Source organism: Pistacia vera, unplaced genomic scaffold (genome assembly GCF_008641045.1).
Source record: "Pistacia vera cultivar Batoury unplaced genomic scaffold, PisVer_v2 Contig106, whole genome shotgun sequence".
Taxonomy (NCBI): domain Eukaryota; kingdom Viridiplantae; phylum Streptophyta; class Magnoliopsida; order Sapindales; family Anacardiaceae; genus Pistacia; species Pistacia vera.
The window spans coordinates 742,167-759,494 of record NW_022195093.1 but is presented as its reverse complement, the minus strand read 5'-3'; the positions used below and the strand labels follow the sequence as shown (position 1 = coordinate 759,494).

The window sequence follows — 17,328 nt, the reverse complement described above, 5'->3', positions numbered from 1 at the left end:
ACGTCAGACCAACTGCAGAAACAGAATTCAATTGGCGCCAAAAACATTCAAACTGCAAAGTGGAAATTTGATGCACTTCCAGCAAAGTATCATACATCAGCATTATTTATACCTGTCATGGGCGATGAGACCAACTCAATCAATGAATGTTATGGCCTAAAATTGTTCAGTTTCCTTAAAGTTTTCATATTTCATTGCTGGGATTATGGTGATCTTTATTATTTTATTGTTATCATAGGATGCGGCAAAGTCCACCACAACTTCACCCTACTAAAATATTCATACTTTGTTTAACAGTCAAGTCAAGATAATTCTTACTTCAGCTCAACAACTCTGGCGTTTAAATAAATGATATTCCTCCGTTTCTTCTGTGAGCTGACGATACAATGTGAAAGAAATCAAACATGTAACGTAATAGCAGAAGAATAATATTTCATTCCCAGTTGAAATATAATGCGTGTAAACAACCATTTTGACAGCAATTTACATGCCATCACTTGAATGACGCCATGGATTACCTCACCCACTTCCATTATTATATATATCTTCCTTCATTTTCATACCTATGCAGTGACTCATACTTACACTTGTTCTTTCTTCTCTCTTTAGCCCTTCAGTTTATGCAACAATAATAATGGCTCAGCTGGCAGGTCCTGATGAAATAGAGTCTCTCAGAATTGAGTTAGCGGAAATTGGAAGAAGCTTAAGGTCCTCATTTAGAAGTTACACTTCAAGTTTTCGTAGTATTACTGATGTTAACTATGCTCCTGATGATGACGAGGAGGAGGACGAGGGTGGTGAAAATGAGATGCAATGGGCTGCTCTTCAGAGATTACCAACTTTTGAACGGATTAACACGGCTTTGTTTGATGAAAAAGAGGAAGATGCTACCGGGAAACGTGTTGTTAATATTACCAAACTTGGACCCCAGGAGCGCCATATGTTCATTGACAAGCTCATCAAACATATTGAAAATGATAACCTCCGATTGTTGCACAGAATTCGAAAGAGAATTGACAAGTAATTACCTTCCTTTCTAAAATGCATGCATGCACACTGCCATTTTAACTTCACTGATAATACAAGAAGTAGCTAGTGTTTGTCAGTGAATATATTTTTACTATTCAAATTTCCATATCTCATTAATTAAACTGACTTGTTATTGGTCATGCTTTTTAGAGTGGGAGTACAGTTGCCCACTGTGGAAGTGAGATATAAGAATCTTANTCCTGTTTTAGGTAGCCTGTGATTTTCCTTCGAGGAAATCGCTCTCATTTACACCATGGTGCTTATTTTTTAGCGATTCAAAGTCTTACATGTTCCTACATGTGTGAGGATCATTTCAATGGGCTTACATTAATTTTCAGACTACTATAGCAAGGGGTTTCAGTCTATTTACAATCAGTCAACATTGGTGCACATTAATTTGCTGTAGGTTCATAAATAGGTCATAACATATTCAATAGTGAGTCAATTGACTCACGGTTTGCACCAGTAGATTGTTAACATATTGATGCACGTTTAACAAGTCTTTAACGCTATTGCCATATGTGTCGATGCACATAAAACTACTATTTCGAGCAACTTACACATTGGTGTAGGTGGGCTTCATTTTGGGCTGTTTTAGGCATTTTTGCGCATAGATGTTGGTCCATAATTTACTATAATTGTTGTTGCATATTATAATCATTCTGGAGGCCCAATTTGGGGAGGCCCAACAACAAGGGACTAAACTAAAAGGTTTACAACTTGTTGGACACAACAAGGTATAACATCAACGGGTAATTGTAATTTACCAAGTGAGTAAAAATTGTTGTTTTTGATTGATTGTTATATGCATATTCTTGAGATGAAATTGCATGGTGTTGGTTGCATTTTCCTTTAGACCTAGTTAAATTTGAGGATTGTAATTTCAATTTAAATAAGGTATGCATGCCTTGCCTTTCTTTTAATCTCTTGTATTTCTCTCTCTCATCTTACTCCCCTCGAATATAAATCGAGGTTTCTCTTTATTGATGTAAAGTTAAATTAGAATTTATTTTTTAATTTAATGTAATGAGGAGAAGAAGCATTGGATTGAAGAAGGCGAGTTTTTAAATTGAAAGTTCTCTTGTTATTTAATCACTAGGTTGACATACAAATTCTCCAAGGCTTGGGGAATTTGGTTTAGTTAAGGCAATGCACCAACATGTTTATCTTTATTGCTTTAGTTGGCATGCAAAGGTTGAATGTTATGGATATACCATGTTAATAAAGATAATAAAATGATGAGACCAAAAGAGCAAAAAACCCTTATAAAGGATATAAGTCTATGATTAATGCCTTCCAACATCATGGGCTTAGTCAAACCATAGATCATCATAACCTTTTCGATCAACGAAGGGTATGCGTCTATCAATGAAAGCTAAGTTGCATTGGAGTTTTTCCTTAATGATGTCAGGTTAGACTTAACTAGTAGTTTTGGCTTTTCGATCAACGAAGGTTAAAAACATACTAGAGTCACACATAGAGAAGTGCAATTTTACCAATGCACGGGATGATATGTAGTATCTATTAGTGTAGGTTGATATGTAGTATCTATTAGTGTAGGTGCCCTTGAGCCAATCATATTGTTGTATGTTGACTCTATGGATCATGAATATTCAATATTTGAAAGCCATTGATTATATTATGTAAAGCATATTTCATATGTATGTATTAATATATTCCTTTAGAGTGGTTGAACCGTGATGAAGGAATCAAATAGTGATAAGTCTTGAATATGAGATCCCTATGATCATTTATGGTAGCCATTCTATAAACGTCCGTAACCGTAGTATTATCCTGAACTAGGGCACAGGTAATATGGTAAGATTATCATAGCGTTGAACGATCCTGCCGGAAGGTAGTGATTGATCTCACATGTCAAGATTGTTTGGTGACAATGTAGTGCGACGCATGGGTGCTTGTTATTCATGAGTTCAGCAGACTGGCCCATTAGAGGATTCCATATAGATGGTACCACCAATGTCCATGGAATACATCCTCTAACAGATGATGATGCATGTGGTCCTTAGATTTGAGATCACTGGAGCGCCGTGTGTACCTATTGGTGTAGTTTGACACTTACCAAATGTAATCCTGAGAGCATTATCAGTATGTGAGTGATTGGCTACATCGAGAAGTACATCACGACTATGGTGGATCGACAAATGATTCATCACTTCTGTGTACAGGAGATATTATCTCGGTGAGATTCCAATAAAGGACAACGACCTTGGAATCTATGGCCACAGTGGAATCGAGTTAAAGCTCGATTGGTCGATTGGTCCGATAACCAAATCTAAATATGTCAAGGTGGTTTATATTTGAAGTCGACGACATTACTTCTATGCTTCAAACCTTGATGGGATAATAAATGATGAAATGATTTGATTGCATGGTAACCATACTGTTGATAAGTAGTAAATACGCTGAATCCAAATTTGTTGGGTAGCTGATAATCCTAGGATTATAGTGATTTATCTAGGCTTTTTNGAATGGGTTTTCAAAATTTTTGTATTGACGCACATTAGCACACATTGACATTGGCCTTTTCTTTTTCTGACAGTTTTCTCACCCAAAATCACCCTCGTCACCATTACTGGAATCCCCACCCTCTCCTCTTCAAAACCATACCCTTTATCCCTCTCATCACTTGTCGATCGCTGGTCGCAACAACTATGTCAATCAAGTTTCATTTGCCCCTTTTTGACCATTTCGAGCGACGAAAACTCCAACCACCATCACCTTTAGACTCACTAGTAGACTTGGCAAACAGGTGGGTACGGGCCAGGTAACCACTGGTAACAAGTCAAACGGGTACGGGTCGACGAGTAAATGTTTTAAACAGGTAAGGAAAGGTATCACCTGTACCCGCATGTGCGGGTACAGGTCGACTTGTGAGTCCCTCGTTTTTCCCAAATATTTTTTTCTTTTTTTATTTTTAAAGAGGTGATTGTGATTTGTGATGAATCCACCACCTCTCATTTCCCACAGGAGGCTAAGCTTAGCCCACCACCTTTCTTTGTTAAAGCTTGAAATTATGCTGCCTACAAAAACAACCCACAAAGTAAAAACTAGTAAGAGAGAGAAAGTTCAACAACCCCAACAACCTTTCTCTTCCTTTGCTCACAAATCTTGTTTCTCTCACAGATCTTCTTTCTTTAGAATCCCAACAATCTTTCTCTTCCTTCTTCCTCAGATGAACCCCCCTTCTTTAGACAAATCGCAAAACCCAATTATAATAATAATAATAGTTATTATAATAAATGTTGAACAAAACACAAATCAAATAAGTATTGGAGGACGAGGCCGGGAGGGAGATGAAATTCGACTGCTGTTAATAATTTGAATCTGTAACGCCCACATTGAGGTACGTAATTTATTTATGCTTTAATGCCCTTAGTTTTGCTTATTTTAAGGTGAAAGATTGAGAAATTAGACTTTGCAATCTTCGCCATGGCAAAGGAGTTTTGCTCCCGCAGCATTGTACACACTGCCCAAATCATGTTCTTAGAGTTGCAAGCTTCGCCGCGGCAAGGAAAGAAGTTCGCCGCGGCAACGTACACTTTGGAATGTTTCGCCAGGGCGAAGAAAAAGCTTCACCAGGGCAAAGAACTTGTTGGCATTTTTGAGAAAATTCTAGAAAACTTCCTTAAGGGCAAAATGGTCATTTTACCCATAATTAGTTAAAAATGTGAGGAGTGAAAAGTAGTAGAATGCAATGGAGATGAGGGTATTTTTGTAATTGATTAAAGGGCAAAGATGAAATTTCATAGAAAGTGCAAGGGCAGAATGGGAAAGTATAAGTAATAAATGAGATATTAAGGGTTCAAGAATGAAAACCCTACCATTCTCTACCCCTCACACGCCACTTTCATCTCCAAATTCTCTCAATTTCTTTTTGGTTGGATTTTGGTAGATATTCAATCCTAAGCATCCAAAGGTAATAATTCTTGCAATAAGATGTGAGATTAATTTTTTTAAAGTATTGAATTCTTATAGTTTATATGCTTAGAGTTTAAAAAGAAGAGGAAATCTACCAAAGAAAGAGATTCTAGTGTGAAACTACCCAAGTTCAAGGTAAGTAAATTAAACTCTTAGTCATGATTTGAGCAATACTTGAGTATAGAATTTTCTTATATGTATTTATATGCTTGAGTGTTGAGAATTGATGATGATCCATGGTTAGAATACCACCATGAGGAGTGATGAATGTGTGTATAGAAATTGATGGAAGTTTGGATGAGTTAAGAAAGAATTTGAGTAGAGTTATGGAGTGTATTTTCCTGGCCAGGTTTGAAGTTGTTTTTAGGGAGCATTGCTTCAAAATTTTGGTGGTTAGAGATTGTTATGGAAATGTAAACACCTTAGTGCTTTATTTGTGCATACAAAGTGTTTGATGAAATTTCATAGAGAAGTACATGTATGAGTATGTTGATTTATTATTTTGATATAAGCTTGTAGATGGTAGAGAAAATAGAAAATGACATGTTTACATGCCATATTGCATTCTTGCGTTTAACATTTGAATTGAGAAAGAACAATAAGAAAAGTCCATCTACATACATACACTCATATAAGAATATTAAAGAACAAAGAAAGAAAGAAAATTACTAAAGAAAAGAAAAGAAATTGAACATTAATTTCTAAAAGAAAGATAAGAGAAAAGAAGGTTATTGCGATGGGGAACCCATGAGTGACAAGAAGAAGGATATTCCCACATGCACGCCGCCTTCAGTGAGCGGCCTAAGAATAAGAAGAAGAATTTGTACAGTTCGTAAGAGTGCATGTGGATAAAGACTGTACCTAGAAGAATATACCTACATGCACGCCGCCTTTAATGAGCGGCCTAATAAGAAGAAGAATTTGTACAGTCCGTAAGAAGTGCATGTAGATGAGGACTGTACTCACTCACACGGCCAGGGTTTCGAATCCATACCTCAACCAAGTCCGATCGGCAAAGAATAAGAAAGAAAGAAAGAGAAGAATAAGAAAGAAGAGAAGAGAATAAGAAAAGAAAAAAAAAAGAAAAAAAAAAAAAGGAAGAGAAAAGTAGAAAAGAATAGAAAGAAGAAGAACAGAATAAGAAATAGAAAAGCAGAAAGAAAAATGCACATCCTATGCATTGTGCATTTGCATCATACCTATGCATGATACCATGCATACTATCATGAGTAGTGAGAAGTGAGAAATTAGAAAAGAGAAAGAACAGAGAGAATTAGAAATAGAGAAAGAACAAAGAGAGAATCGAGAAGAATAGAAAAGTGTGATATAAGGAAAGAAATTCAGAATGTGAGCAACAGAGATAAAAGGGTGACATAGCGGATTTACTTACTGAGCAACTAGTGTTCACCACATTGTTTTCAATGTTTTTGTAGAAAATGTGTGATAAGCGATCAAATGGAACATTGAGAAGCGGAGGGAAATGGCACTACTATCCACTATATTTTGAGTTTATGTACGAAATACTTTTGTTGTTGTAAAGAATTTAGTATATAAAAGTAAAGAAAATTTTTGGGTCCACAATCTTTTACTTATATGCTATATAATTTTTATGATATATTTAGTAACTTCATATTATATTCTCCAAAGTCTATTAGCTAGAAAGAGTTATTACATAATCTGATATAATTGTACAAGGAACTATAGAGAAGATAGCGATGAGAGTTTGGAGAGGTTTCTAGAAAAAGTTTTAGTGTTCAAGAAATGAATTATTGAAAGCCGAAACTGAAATTGCCATTCCAAACTTTGAATTGAATTCAAGAAAAGAGAATAAAAATATATGTTTATTTGTTTGTTTGGTTGGATAGCGAGTGATGTCGAGTTGAAAGGGAGAGGAGGCCTATTGTTTTACGAGTACACTTGGCCCAGCCGAAAAAATAACGAAGTAACTTTCTACACGGATTTATTATGTGTACCTATACCCGCAAAATTACCTGAGTACCAGCCCCGCAGGTACAGGTCCCTTTTTGCAAGTCAACTCATGATTACTCCCCTACAAAACCCCCAAAGTTCCCAAGTCACTCCACCCACCAATCGCTGGCAATCAAAAGCTAGGATTTCACCCTTTCATGGCCAATTCCAATGATTCAAACAACTAAACTTAATTGGAAACCACCTCCCGACTCATCGTCATCAACCTTCAAAACCCTAATTCATGTTTGCTCGCCAAACACCAACTGAAAGTCACCTTGAAAATGAATTTTGATTCACTCACTTTCCCCACAAATTGGTTTGACGATGGTTTTCTACAATAGCCCGGTCCAACCATAGGTCATACTGGGTGAACTAAGGCCCTTGGTTTTAAGGTTGGCTGAGCCCGACTTTGTGACCGGTTCCCGATTGAACTATTAAATCGACTGGGCCAAACCATTTTAAAACATGCATTCAATCATATTCTTACACGTTACTTTCTATAAAAAATTGTGTACAAACTTAATAATAGTAATTATGTCATTTAACAAACATTATATCGATAAGATTTTCTTCAAACTGAATTAATATCATAAATACAGTATTATCTTTTTAACGGTTGGTATGGGAAATAAGCCATCCAAATGAAACGTTAAAAGAGGAACAATATTAGAGTGAGGTAATCATCATAAGCAGCTTTTGCTTTTTCTCTTTAAAATAAAATAAAATTGGAGAAAAACATTGGTACATTCACAAAGGACCACAGGAATTGATGCCACTTCATTAATATCGTCAAACGAAATATTCTAGGAGTTTATCAGTTACAAGCTTACAAGTTACAACAATACAATTTTTTTTGCCTTTTTCCTTTTTTATAGAAGGTCTATATACAGCATTTATTTCACATTAAAAAATTTGGTACAGACACCACATCCTTCACCTCTTTTATTCTTTGAATTCTTTAACCGAGCAGGTTATATGAAAACTATATTGAATGATTCATTTCATCCTCCCAATCCAAAATGTATTGAAAGAGAGAGAAGAGAAGCGAAGTATCAACTTACCAGCTTTCTTAGCCTTTTCTCAGCAAGATTAGCCACTTATTCTGTGGTTCAAGAACAAGAGCATGCTTGAAATCTGCAAATATTAAGAAAAAAATTATGACTTGATGTAGTGATGACAAACAGTGCTTGTATTCGATTGCTGCGTATGTGTGGCATTTGGGTGTGTGGAAAATTGTGCCCAGATGGATGCACTTGAGAAATCCGGGCATACAGGCATGGCTTTAATAATCAATATATTCTATTTATATAAACCTAAGGGGCCCTGTAATCTCAGAGATAAACACAACATACTTGGCACTGCATTACATCGTTAATGAATGTCTTGGATTAATTTCCTTATACCACTTTGCTTCTCAGTCAAACTTTCGCTAGCAGGATCGTCAGGCTTCTTAGTGCCATTGAATCAAACCCTAATATGTCATTGTCTTGAGCAAATGGATTGAACTTGTAAAGATGTAGCACTTCAGAAATCTCAAGAGAACCCCATATTCATATAAAGGCTTGAAAAGAAAAAAAGCAAAGGCAAGCAGAAAAGTAACCTTAGTTGCCTATATCTTTAGATAATCCTGAAATCCTTTTCCAAGTAGAGCCCCACCAAACCCCATAATATTTGCGAAGTAAGAATGATAGCTTTGGTCTGTAGGTGACAAGACGGATTCGGACCCCACCTTGTGGGAGCAACCACACACTTCAACTATCAACTAACCTTGCAAAGGAATTTGTGACCAATAAAATGAAAGAAAAATACAAGAGGCGCAATGTTTTATTTTGATAACTCTGGCAACGAGGAAAAAAGTAAAATCCAATATTTAGAATTAAAAATTAGAATTTAATAATTTAAGAGCAGGATTAATAGATGACTCATAAGATTTACATCAAATTCAAGTTTCCATAACTTAGAGGACCTCCATTGAGGTAAAAGTAGAAGCACCATGTCATTAATATACCCAACAAAAAGACCCAAAACCATAGTTATAAATAGTGGACTTCAATTGGAATAGAAAGCCCATCCATGGAACATTTGGTCTACAGGTTAACAAAGGACAAAAATTTGACAAATTTTCCTGTGATTGGGGTTATTTTATGCATACTAAGCCACCGGCAGAAGTCTCCTCATCCTGTCATATAAGACAGTTTAAACTATGCCACTTGAACACTTACCTAGGAGTAAGAACCAAGCAAAGCTCCATACCCATTATGAAAGCCCACAAACAGACCAAATCTCCAACAGCCAGCCCACACACTGGCGGTCCACACTCCTAAAATAGCTCGGTACTTGAGAGCTCAAGCTCTATAAATCCACAGGGATTGCCAAGACTAAGATACACTAAACTAGTTAAAAAACACTCCATTCACTTGCTCATTTTTGTCATTTACCGACCCTTATTAAACTTGAGCATATAGAGGCCATACAGTGATCCCACATGCCCTTCCCCTGTAGTTTGTTTTATATTTAAGATTAAAGCAAAACAAGATTCTCAGCTATCGACACAGTATAACTTTTGCAACAAACATTGAGATATGCTAAAAAAAACAATAGTTCTCAACAATATTAGAGAACAAATATTGTATTATAACAAGTAGAAGCTTTCTCACCTTGAGAAGCCTCTTTATAGTGGAGAAGTTCCTCCTTGCCTTCCACGTCTCAATATCCTCACATCTGCCAAATGTAACAGAAATTTTAGGTTCATATTAATCAATATCTACAACATTTCAGTGCAAATGCACACATATTTCACATTCGCTCTGTCCCAAAATCTAGAAAGTAACAAATAGTTGTTCACTGATAACCATCAATATAAACTTGAGTCCAGATTCATTCTATGCAGCACATATCAGATACAAAGATTAAAACAAACGAAATCCATAATTTCAAAATACCATTTAGCCCATGTCCATAAAGCGTGAATGCATTAAAATCCACAAGCATTACGTGTATATTAACTTTTTATTCAATAAAGAGCTAAAACAACATTGGGCAGCTACATAAGTTAAATATTAAATATGACCATATAACTGATCTCGGTAAAGATATATTTTCCCTTTAATATTTCTTTAACATTGAGCGGACAGATTTCGGGTAAAAGTTAAAATTATGGATAAACACTAAATTTACAAGGCTAATGTCGTAAATGCAGCTTTTGTTGGAGCAGAAAAGGTGATGGTATGAGATGTATTATAAACACTCAAATGCCTGCAAGAAGTTCTGCTCATGAAATCATAGCAAGAAAAATGTGTCCTTCGTCCTCCTTTTACCACTTCTCTTCAGGCTCAAATCATCTAGCCAAAGAAACAAATAACCTTAAGATGCAGATAGAGCTTTATTGAGATTGATGCCCAATATAACTTAAATTTATGTAGGAGTTATTTGTTTCAGTACTAATTTAGAATTGAATAATACTACACATACATCATTCTCATACAACATTATGTGGCAAGATATGATTGGGTGAAAGTTTAATTTAACTTTAAATTAGCCAATCTAACTTCCACATAATGTTGTATGAGAAATGTTGTATGAAAATGATGTATGTGTAGTATACTCTTAGAATTTCTCATTTAAGTTGTACTAGGATACTTAAGTGTGTTGATTAGGTTTTACTTAGAATATGTGTTTGTTGACTTTTATATTTGATATGGCTTTTAGAAATATACCTGATTGTTTTCGCTCTATCTCCCTTCTTCACATCAAAATGTCTTTCCTCTCAACTCTCTCTGCAATTCTCCACATAATAAATCGTCAATTTATATCCCTTTTTTTTCTCATCTCACCCTCTTTCTTCCTTTCTTCTCTCTTGTTTCTCCTACCTATGCAGCCATCAGAGATTCACCAATTTGGCATTAAAGCCACATACTATTTTGGCTCCAAATTTCCGTCTAATGCCACATAATTCCATACTGCCAAAGCCTTCTTTATAAATCATAGACTTGTACTCACACACGTGTGTGGAGGGAAAGGAAGAGAAAACATCCACAGAAAAGCATAGTGTGTTCTTAACCTATTTAATTCTAAGAAACCTAGAACACTCTATCCACAATAAAAATAAACATTAAGTTAAGCTTCAACACCAACAAAAACAATAATGGTTGTAAACATAATGACAACAATACACATTGCAGAATGATGAGCAACCAATAAAGATGTGTACCACAGGAAGCGTGGGGATAGAAGTAAGGAACCGGGCCAAATATTTGCAAGGTTGGAAGTTAGGATTTTGTTTGTTTGTTTTAAAGGAATATTGGTTGGGACAGATGGCAGGTATGGTGGAAGGTGTGAATCAGTTAGAGTAAAGGGTGACGGAGAGAATAAAAGGAGGAGGAGTGAAATAAGAAAAAGGCAGAGAAATTAAAATATTGAAAAGGAGTGCTGACCCTCGAAGTTAGTATTTGGGAGTGACTGACCCTCGAAGTCAGTCTTTTGATTTCTTTTTCAGATTGTATTTTGCTTACTTTTTCTGAGTTGTTTGCTTACTAAACTGAGGATAGGAGTGTTGGAATCTAAGTAGTGTCTGGCCATACTGTTTTTTTTGAGGTTAATACACAGGATCCTATTACTATTTTGGTGAATTTGACTTGTGAGTGCAGATTGTTTGTTGGTAGTTTGCTTGAATTGCAGCTCAGGTCCTATCAAGTGTTATCAGAGCCTTGAGATCTGGGTAATGGTCTTGACAAGAATGGATTCTAGACTTGATAATGTTGAGAAAGAGGTTACCAAGTTGGGAGTTGAAATGGGTACCATCCGGGAGTGTTTGGTGGAGTTACAATCATGGGTACGACGAAAGAATGAAGAAGAGTCGAGTAGAACAGAGGGACGTTCAACAAAAAATATTCAATCTCACAACGACGAAAATATAAACGGAGCCAGTGGGTCAGGGAGTAGTAACCAAAACCGCAGTGAAATAGGAGGGAGAAAGTTGGAGATGCCAATCTTCTCCGACGAAGACCCTTATGGGTGGATCTTTAGAGTAGAGCGGTACTTCAACATCAATGGCATCTCGGAAGAAGGAAAGCTGACGGCAGCTACTGTCTGCATGGAGGGAGAAGCTATCAATTGGTTCCAGTGGACAGAATCCAAAACACCAGCAAGCTCATGGGCTATGTTGAAATTAGCACTACTTCAGAGATTCAATGGATCCCAAGAACTCAACCCCTATGAATCCCTAATGGCGATGAAGCAAACTGGGTCAGTGGTAGATTTCCGTCGTCAATTTGAAGCAGTAGCAGCTCTGTTGGTAGGAGAGAAAGAAGAGATCCTACAAGCTGCGTTTATAAATGGACTAAAAACAGAAATTAGAGCTGAGGTTAGGTTGGCCCAACCAAACTCTTTAATTCAGATTATTGAACTGGCCCAAAGAATTGAAGAAAAAAACCAAGCCTTAGAAGAGGCCCAAGTGGGGGTAAACCGGGTTTCACGCACAAGTGGGCCTGGGTTTTCATATGGATCCAGGAGTATAACCCATTTTGATAACCATAACCCGACCCAGTTCAATATTAGCCCAAAATTTCCCAATTCGACAGTTTCGACAGAATCCCTAAAAGCTAACCCAAATACTTTCTCCCATGTTACTCAACGGCCACTGGAATCTTCCATGCAAGGGTCGACGGCGAACTCTTACCCACGCGAACCAACGACAACGAGCTCCAGGCCATTCGAACGACACGGGTTTCCACGACGAGACTTACCTTTTCTTCGGATGACAGATGCCGAGATCCAGATGAAGCGAGAGAAGGAAATATGTTTTAAGTGTGATGGGAAGTACTCGATTGGGCACAAATGTGGGGAGAAACAATTTCAAATCCTCCTGATTGATGAAAAAGAAGAAGAAGACCCAGATCCAAGTGTGGGGGAGGAGATTATCGAAACTGAAACAGAGAAACCACAGGAGAATGTAGAGCTTTCGCTGAGTTCAGTGGTGGGGATTCAAGGCCCGAAGACAATGAAACTCAAAGGAAGAATCCAAGGTAAGGAATGGATTGTGTTGATTGATAGTGGGGCTTCCCACAATTTTATTAGCTCAAAAGTGGTTGAACAGTTGGGAATACCAGTGGTGAGGACTCAATCCTTCGGAGTCGGAGTTGGTGATAGATACAGTGTGAGATGTGAAGGGGAATGTAGGGACGTGTGCATGGAGTTACAAGGGGTGAATATTATCCAGAATTTTTTCCCGTTCGATATGAGCAGCGCAGACGTGGTACTGGGTATTGCTTGGCTTGAGACCTTGGGCGAAACCATTACGTATTGCCGGAAACAAATTATGAAGTTTACAATGGGACACAAAACAGTCTATCAATCTAGGGATCCCTCTCTTACCAAGACATTGGTTTCCCTCAAGGCAATGATTAAGACACTACAAAGCGAAGGGCAGGGTTGTTTGATCGAATTTGGGCAGCTACAGACTCAGTCTGCAAATGCGGGGAGTATCGATGACAGACTGCTGCAAGTCTTGGGCAAGTTTAGCCAAGTCTTCGAACCACTCTCCGGGTTACCACCCGTCAGGTCCAGAGACCACGCCATTCAGCTAATCCCCGGGACACAACCACCAAACCTCAGAACCTACCGGTACCCTTATTACCAGAAAAATGAGATCGAGCGTTTTGTCAAGGAGATGTTGGCTTCGGGAATTATAAAACCAAGCATCAGTCCGTTTTTCAGCCCTGTTTTATTGGTGAAAAAGAAGGATGGAGGGTGGCAATTCTGTGTCGACTACCGGGCAGTTAATAAAGTGACAATCCCGGATAAATTTCCTATTCCAGCTATTGATGAATTGTTTGATGAGTTAGAAGGGGCAACAGTTTTTTCAAAACTTGATTTGAAATCCGATTATCATCAGATTAGAGTGCGGCCAAAAAACAAACCAAAGACTGCCTTTCCGACACACGAAGGGCACTATGAATTTCTCGTCATGCCTTTCGGCCTTACCAATGCACCTGCAACCTTTCAAGCTATCATGAATGATGTATTCAGACCGTATTTGTGAAAGTTCTTGTTAGTGTTCTTCGACGAAATATTGATTTATAGTAAGGAGATGGATGAACATGCGCAACATTTGAGTATTATTTTGCAGGTGTTATAGGAGAACCAGTTGGTGGTCAATCAGAAAAAGTGTCAGTTCAGGCAACTACAGTTGGAATATCTGGGACATATTGTATCAGCTGAAGGTGTAGCCGTTGATCCCAGTAAAATAGACAGCATCACTAAACGGCCGACACCAAAGGACATCCGGGAACTTAGGGGATTTCTCGGGCTGATAGGTTACTACCGCCGTTTTGTTCGCGATTATGGTAAAGTTGCTCTTCCACTCACTGCCCTGTTGAAAAAGGATTCTTTTGGGTGGAATCCAACAGCTCCACAAGCCTTTGAAGACTTAAAAAGAATCATGACCAGTGTTCCTGTCTTACGGATGCCCAACTTCACTCAAGAGTTTATTATCGAGACCGATGCTTCAAGAAGCGGGTCAGGGGCAGTGTTGATGCAAGAGGGGAGGCCTATTGCATTTCTCAGTTAAGTTTGTCTCTCAACTCCAAACTGAAATCCGCTTATGAGCGGGAATTAATGGCTGTGGTTTTAGCGGTGCAAAAATGGCGACATTACCTCCTGGGCCGACGTTTTGTTATCCGAACAGACCAGCGGAGCCTCCATTTCCCAACGGACCAGAAATTATTAGGTGAAAGTCAGCAAAAGTGGGTTAGCAAACTGTTAGGATTGGATTTCCTCATTCAGTATAAACCAGGACCACAAAATAGAGCAGCAGATGCACTTTCCAGGATGCCAGATACAGTCGAGCATCATGCCATCTCTATGGGTTGTTTTTCTGGGCTAGACAGTTTCGAGGATGCAATCCAGCAAGATGCCAAGCTACGAAAGATCATCCAACAGCTCCTGATTAACCCAAACAGTCATCCTCATTTCAGGTTGGTGGGACGCCATTTGCTGTTCCATAACAGGTTGGTTTTACCTAAGTCCGGGCCTCATATCCACCAAATATTACAAGAATTTCACACTTCACCGATTGGGGGCCATTCTGGATTTTTTCGAACATACAAACGAATCTCGAATGTAGTGTTTTGGCAAGGCATGAAGAAGGATATCAAGGCATTTGTAGCTGCTTGCGGCATTTGTCAACAGAATAAATACGAGGCTTTAAGCCCCACCGGTTTGCTGCAACCCTTACCTATCCCTAACCAGGTGTGGGAGGATATTTCTATGGATTTCATTATGGGGCTGCCCAAGGCCCACGGAGTCGATACTATTCTGGTCGTGGTCAATCGTTTCACCAAATACAGCCATTTTCTCACTCTTAAACACCCGTATACCGCCAAGATGGTAGCAGACTTATTTATCAATAAAGTGGTCAGGTTGCATGGGTTTCCACGCACTATTGTATCCGATAGAGATCGAATTTTCATGAGCAATTTTTGGGCTGAATTATTTAAACAGTCCGGGACCCAGTTGCACATGAGTTCAACCTACCATCCGCAGACGGATGGTCAAACAGAAGTGGTCAACCGTTGCTTAGAGACATACCTTCGGTGCTTCATCAATGGTTGTCCACAGCAGTGGCCAAAATGGGTGCCATGGGCAGAATTCTGGTTCAACACTACTTACCATACTTCTACAGGAATGTGTCCTTTTAAAGCTCTTTATGGCTGCGACCCTCCGGCAGTGCTACGCTATACAGACCATACTTCTCCAATTAAAGAGGTTGACCTACAACTTCGGCATCGAAACCATATTATTGAGTTAAAGGACAATCTTTTAAAGACTCAAAACCGCATGAAAATGTATGTCGATCGCCGTCGCCAAGAGGTAACATTTGAGACAGGTGAATCGGTATATTTGAAGTTACAACCATATCGATTACATTCCTTAGCCCGTCGCTACAACGAGAAGTTGAGCCCACGGTTCTACGGTCCCTTTGTCATCACGGACAAGATTGGAGCAGTGGCATACAAGCTGGCCCTTCCTTCTTCAGCCCGTATCCACAACGTTTTCCATGTTTCACAACTGAAGAAAGCAACGTTTCCGATTCCCAATAGCCAACCTCTACCGGCAGATCTTAATGAGGATCTAACTTTACAATTGGAACCTGAAGCAGTTCTCAAAAAAAGGAAACTGCTGAATGGCCAGTGGGAGGTACTGATTCAGTGGAAGGGGCTGCCTTCCTATGAAAACACGTGGGAAGATGCAGACATTATTCAGCAACAATTTCCTTCCTTTCACCTTGAGGACAAGGTGATTCTCCTTGGGGAGGGTAATGATGAGCAACCAATAAAGATAGTGTACCACAGGAAGCGTGGGGATAGGAAGTAGAGGAACATGGCCAAATATTTGCAAGGTTGGAAGTTAGGATTGCCCCCCACCTCCCCCAACCCATACCCCCTTCACGATTCCGGCTTCCCCCCCCATCCCACCCCCCCCCACCCCCAATGAAGTGGTTGTCAACCCCGGATCTGGGGAACCCCATAATCACCCTTGGCCGCCTGAGAGCAACAATCCGATAGTGCCAAGGAACGCGTGGGGCTAGGACCGCGGACGCGGCACCACCCCTGGCCAACCTATTACAGTGACCCGGTTGGCACAGACTCACGACCACTTTCGTTTTGCGTTCAGTTAAAAGGACAGAAACACGTGAGGTTGGGACAGCATGGCCAGGCTTGGATGGAAGCTTAGGTTGTGAGAATTCAGTTAGAGTAAAGGGTGACAGGAGAGAATAAAAGGAGGGAGGAGTGAAATAGAAAAAGGGCGAGAATTATTAAGTAAAGAAAAGGGAGGCTGCTGACCCTCGAAGTTAGTATTGGGAGGGACTGACCCTCGAAGTCAGTCTTTTGATTTTCTTTTTCAGATGTTATTTTGCATTACTTTTCTGAGTTGTTGCTTACTAAATACTGAGGATAGGAGTGTTGGAATCTAAGTAGTGTCTGGCCAATGTTTTGTTGAGGTTAAACACAGGATCCTTTACTATTTTGGTGAATTTGACTTGTGAGTGCAGATTGTTGTTGGTAGTTTGCTTGAATTGCAGCTCAGGTTCTATCAAGTGTTATCAGAGCCGGATCTGGGTAATGGTCTTGACAAGAATGGATTCAGACTTGATAATGTTGAGAAAGAGGTTACCAGTTGGGAGTTGAAATGGGTACCATCCGGGAGTGTTTGGTGGAGTTACAATCATGGGTACGACGAAAGAATGAAGAAGAGTCGAGTAGAACAGAGGGGCGTTCAACAAAAAATAATCAATCTCACAAACGAGAAAATATAAACGGAGCCAGGGGTCAGGGAGTAGTAACCAAAACCGCAGTGAAATAGGAGGGAGAAAGTTGGAGATGCCAATCT

General features: G+C 38.9%; 2 protein-coding genes across 2 annotated transcripts; both read left to right on the top strand.

Annotated features, from left to right (window-relative positions):
- Positions 1-602: 602 nt before the first annotated feature.
- On the top strand, positions 603-1,249 carry LOC116129595 (pleiotropic drug resistance protein 3-like). The gene is made up of 2 exons (XM_031415319.1): positions 603-1,020; positions 1,180-1,249. Exons 1-2 carry the CDS (start codon positions 635-637, stop codon positions 1,247-1,249), a joined length of 456 nt encoding a protein of 151 aa, XP_031271179.1. The 5' UTR covers positions 603-634.
- Positions 1,250-11,674: 10,425 nt separating this feature from the next.
- LOC116129586 lies at positions 11,675-14,506 on the top strand. Its single transcript, XM_031415306.1, has 2 exons — positions 11,675-13,957; positions 14,075-14,506. The coding sequence occupies exons 1-2, from the start codon at positions 11,675-11,677 to the stop codon at positions 14,504-14,506; spliced, it is 2,715 nt and encodes a 904-aa protein (XP_031271166.1).
- The last annotated feature ends 2,822 nt before the right edge of the window (positions 14,507-17,328 follow it).

Coding starts and splice junctions, on each gene's coding strand:
- LOC116129586 (XM_031415306.1), top strand. CDS start 11,675: ATGGATTCTAGACTTGATAATGTTGAGAAAGAGGTTACCAAGTTGGGA. Junction 13,958..14,074: donor TTCAAGCTATCATGAATGAT/GTATTCAGACCG, acceptor CAGGTGTTATAG/GAGAACCAGTTGGTGGTCAA.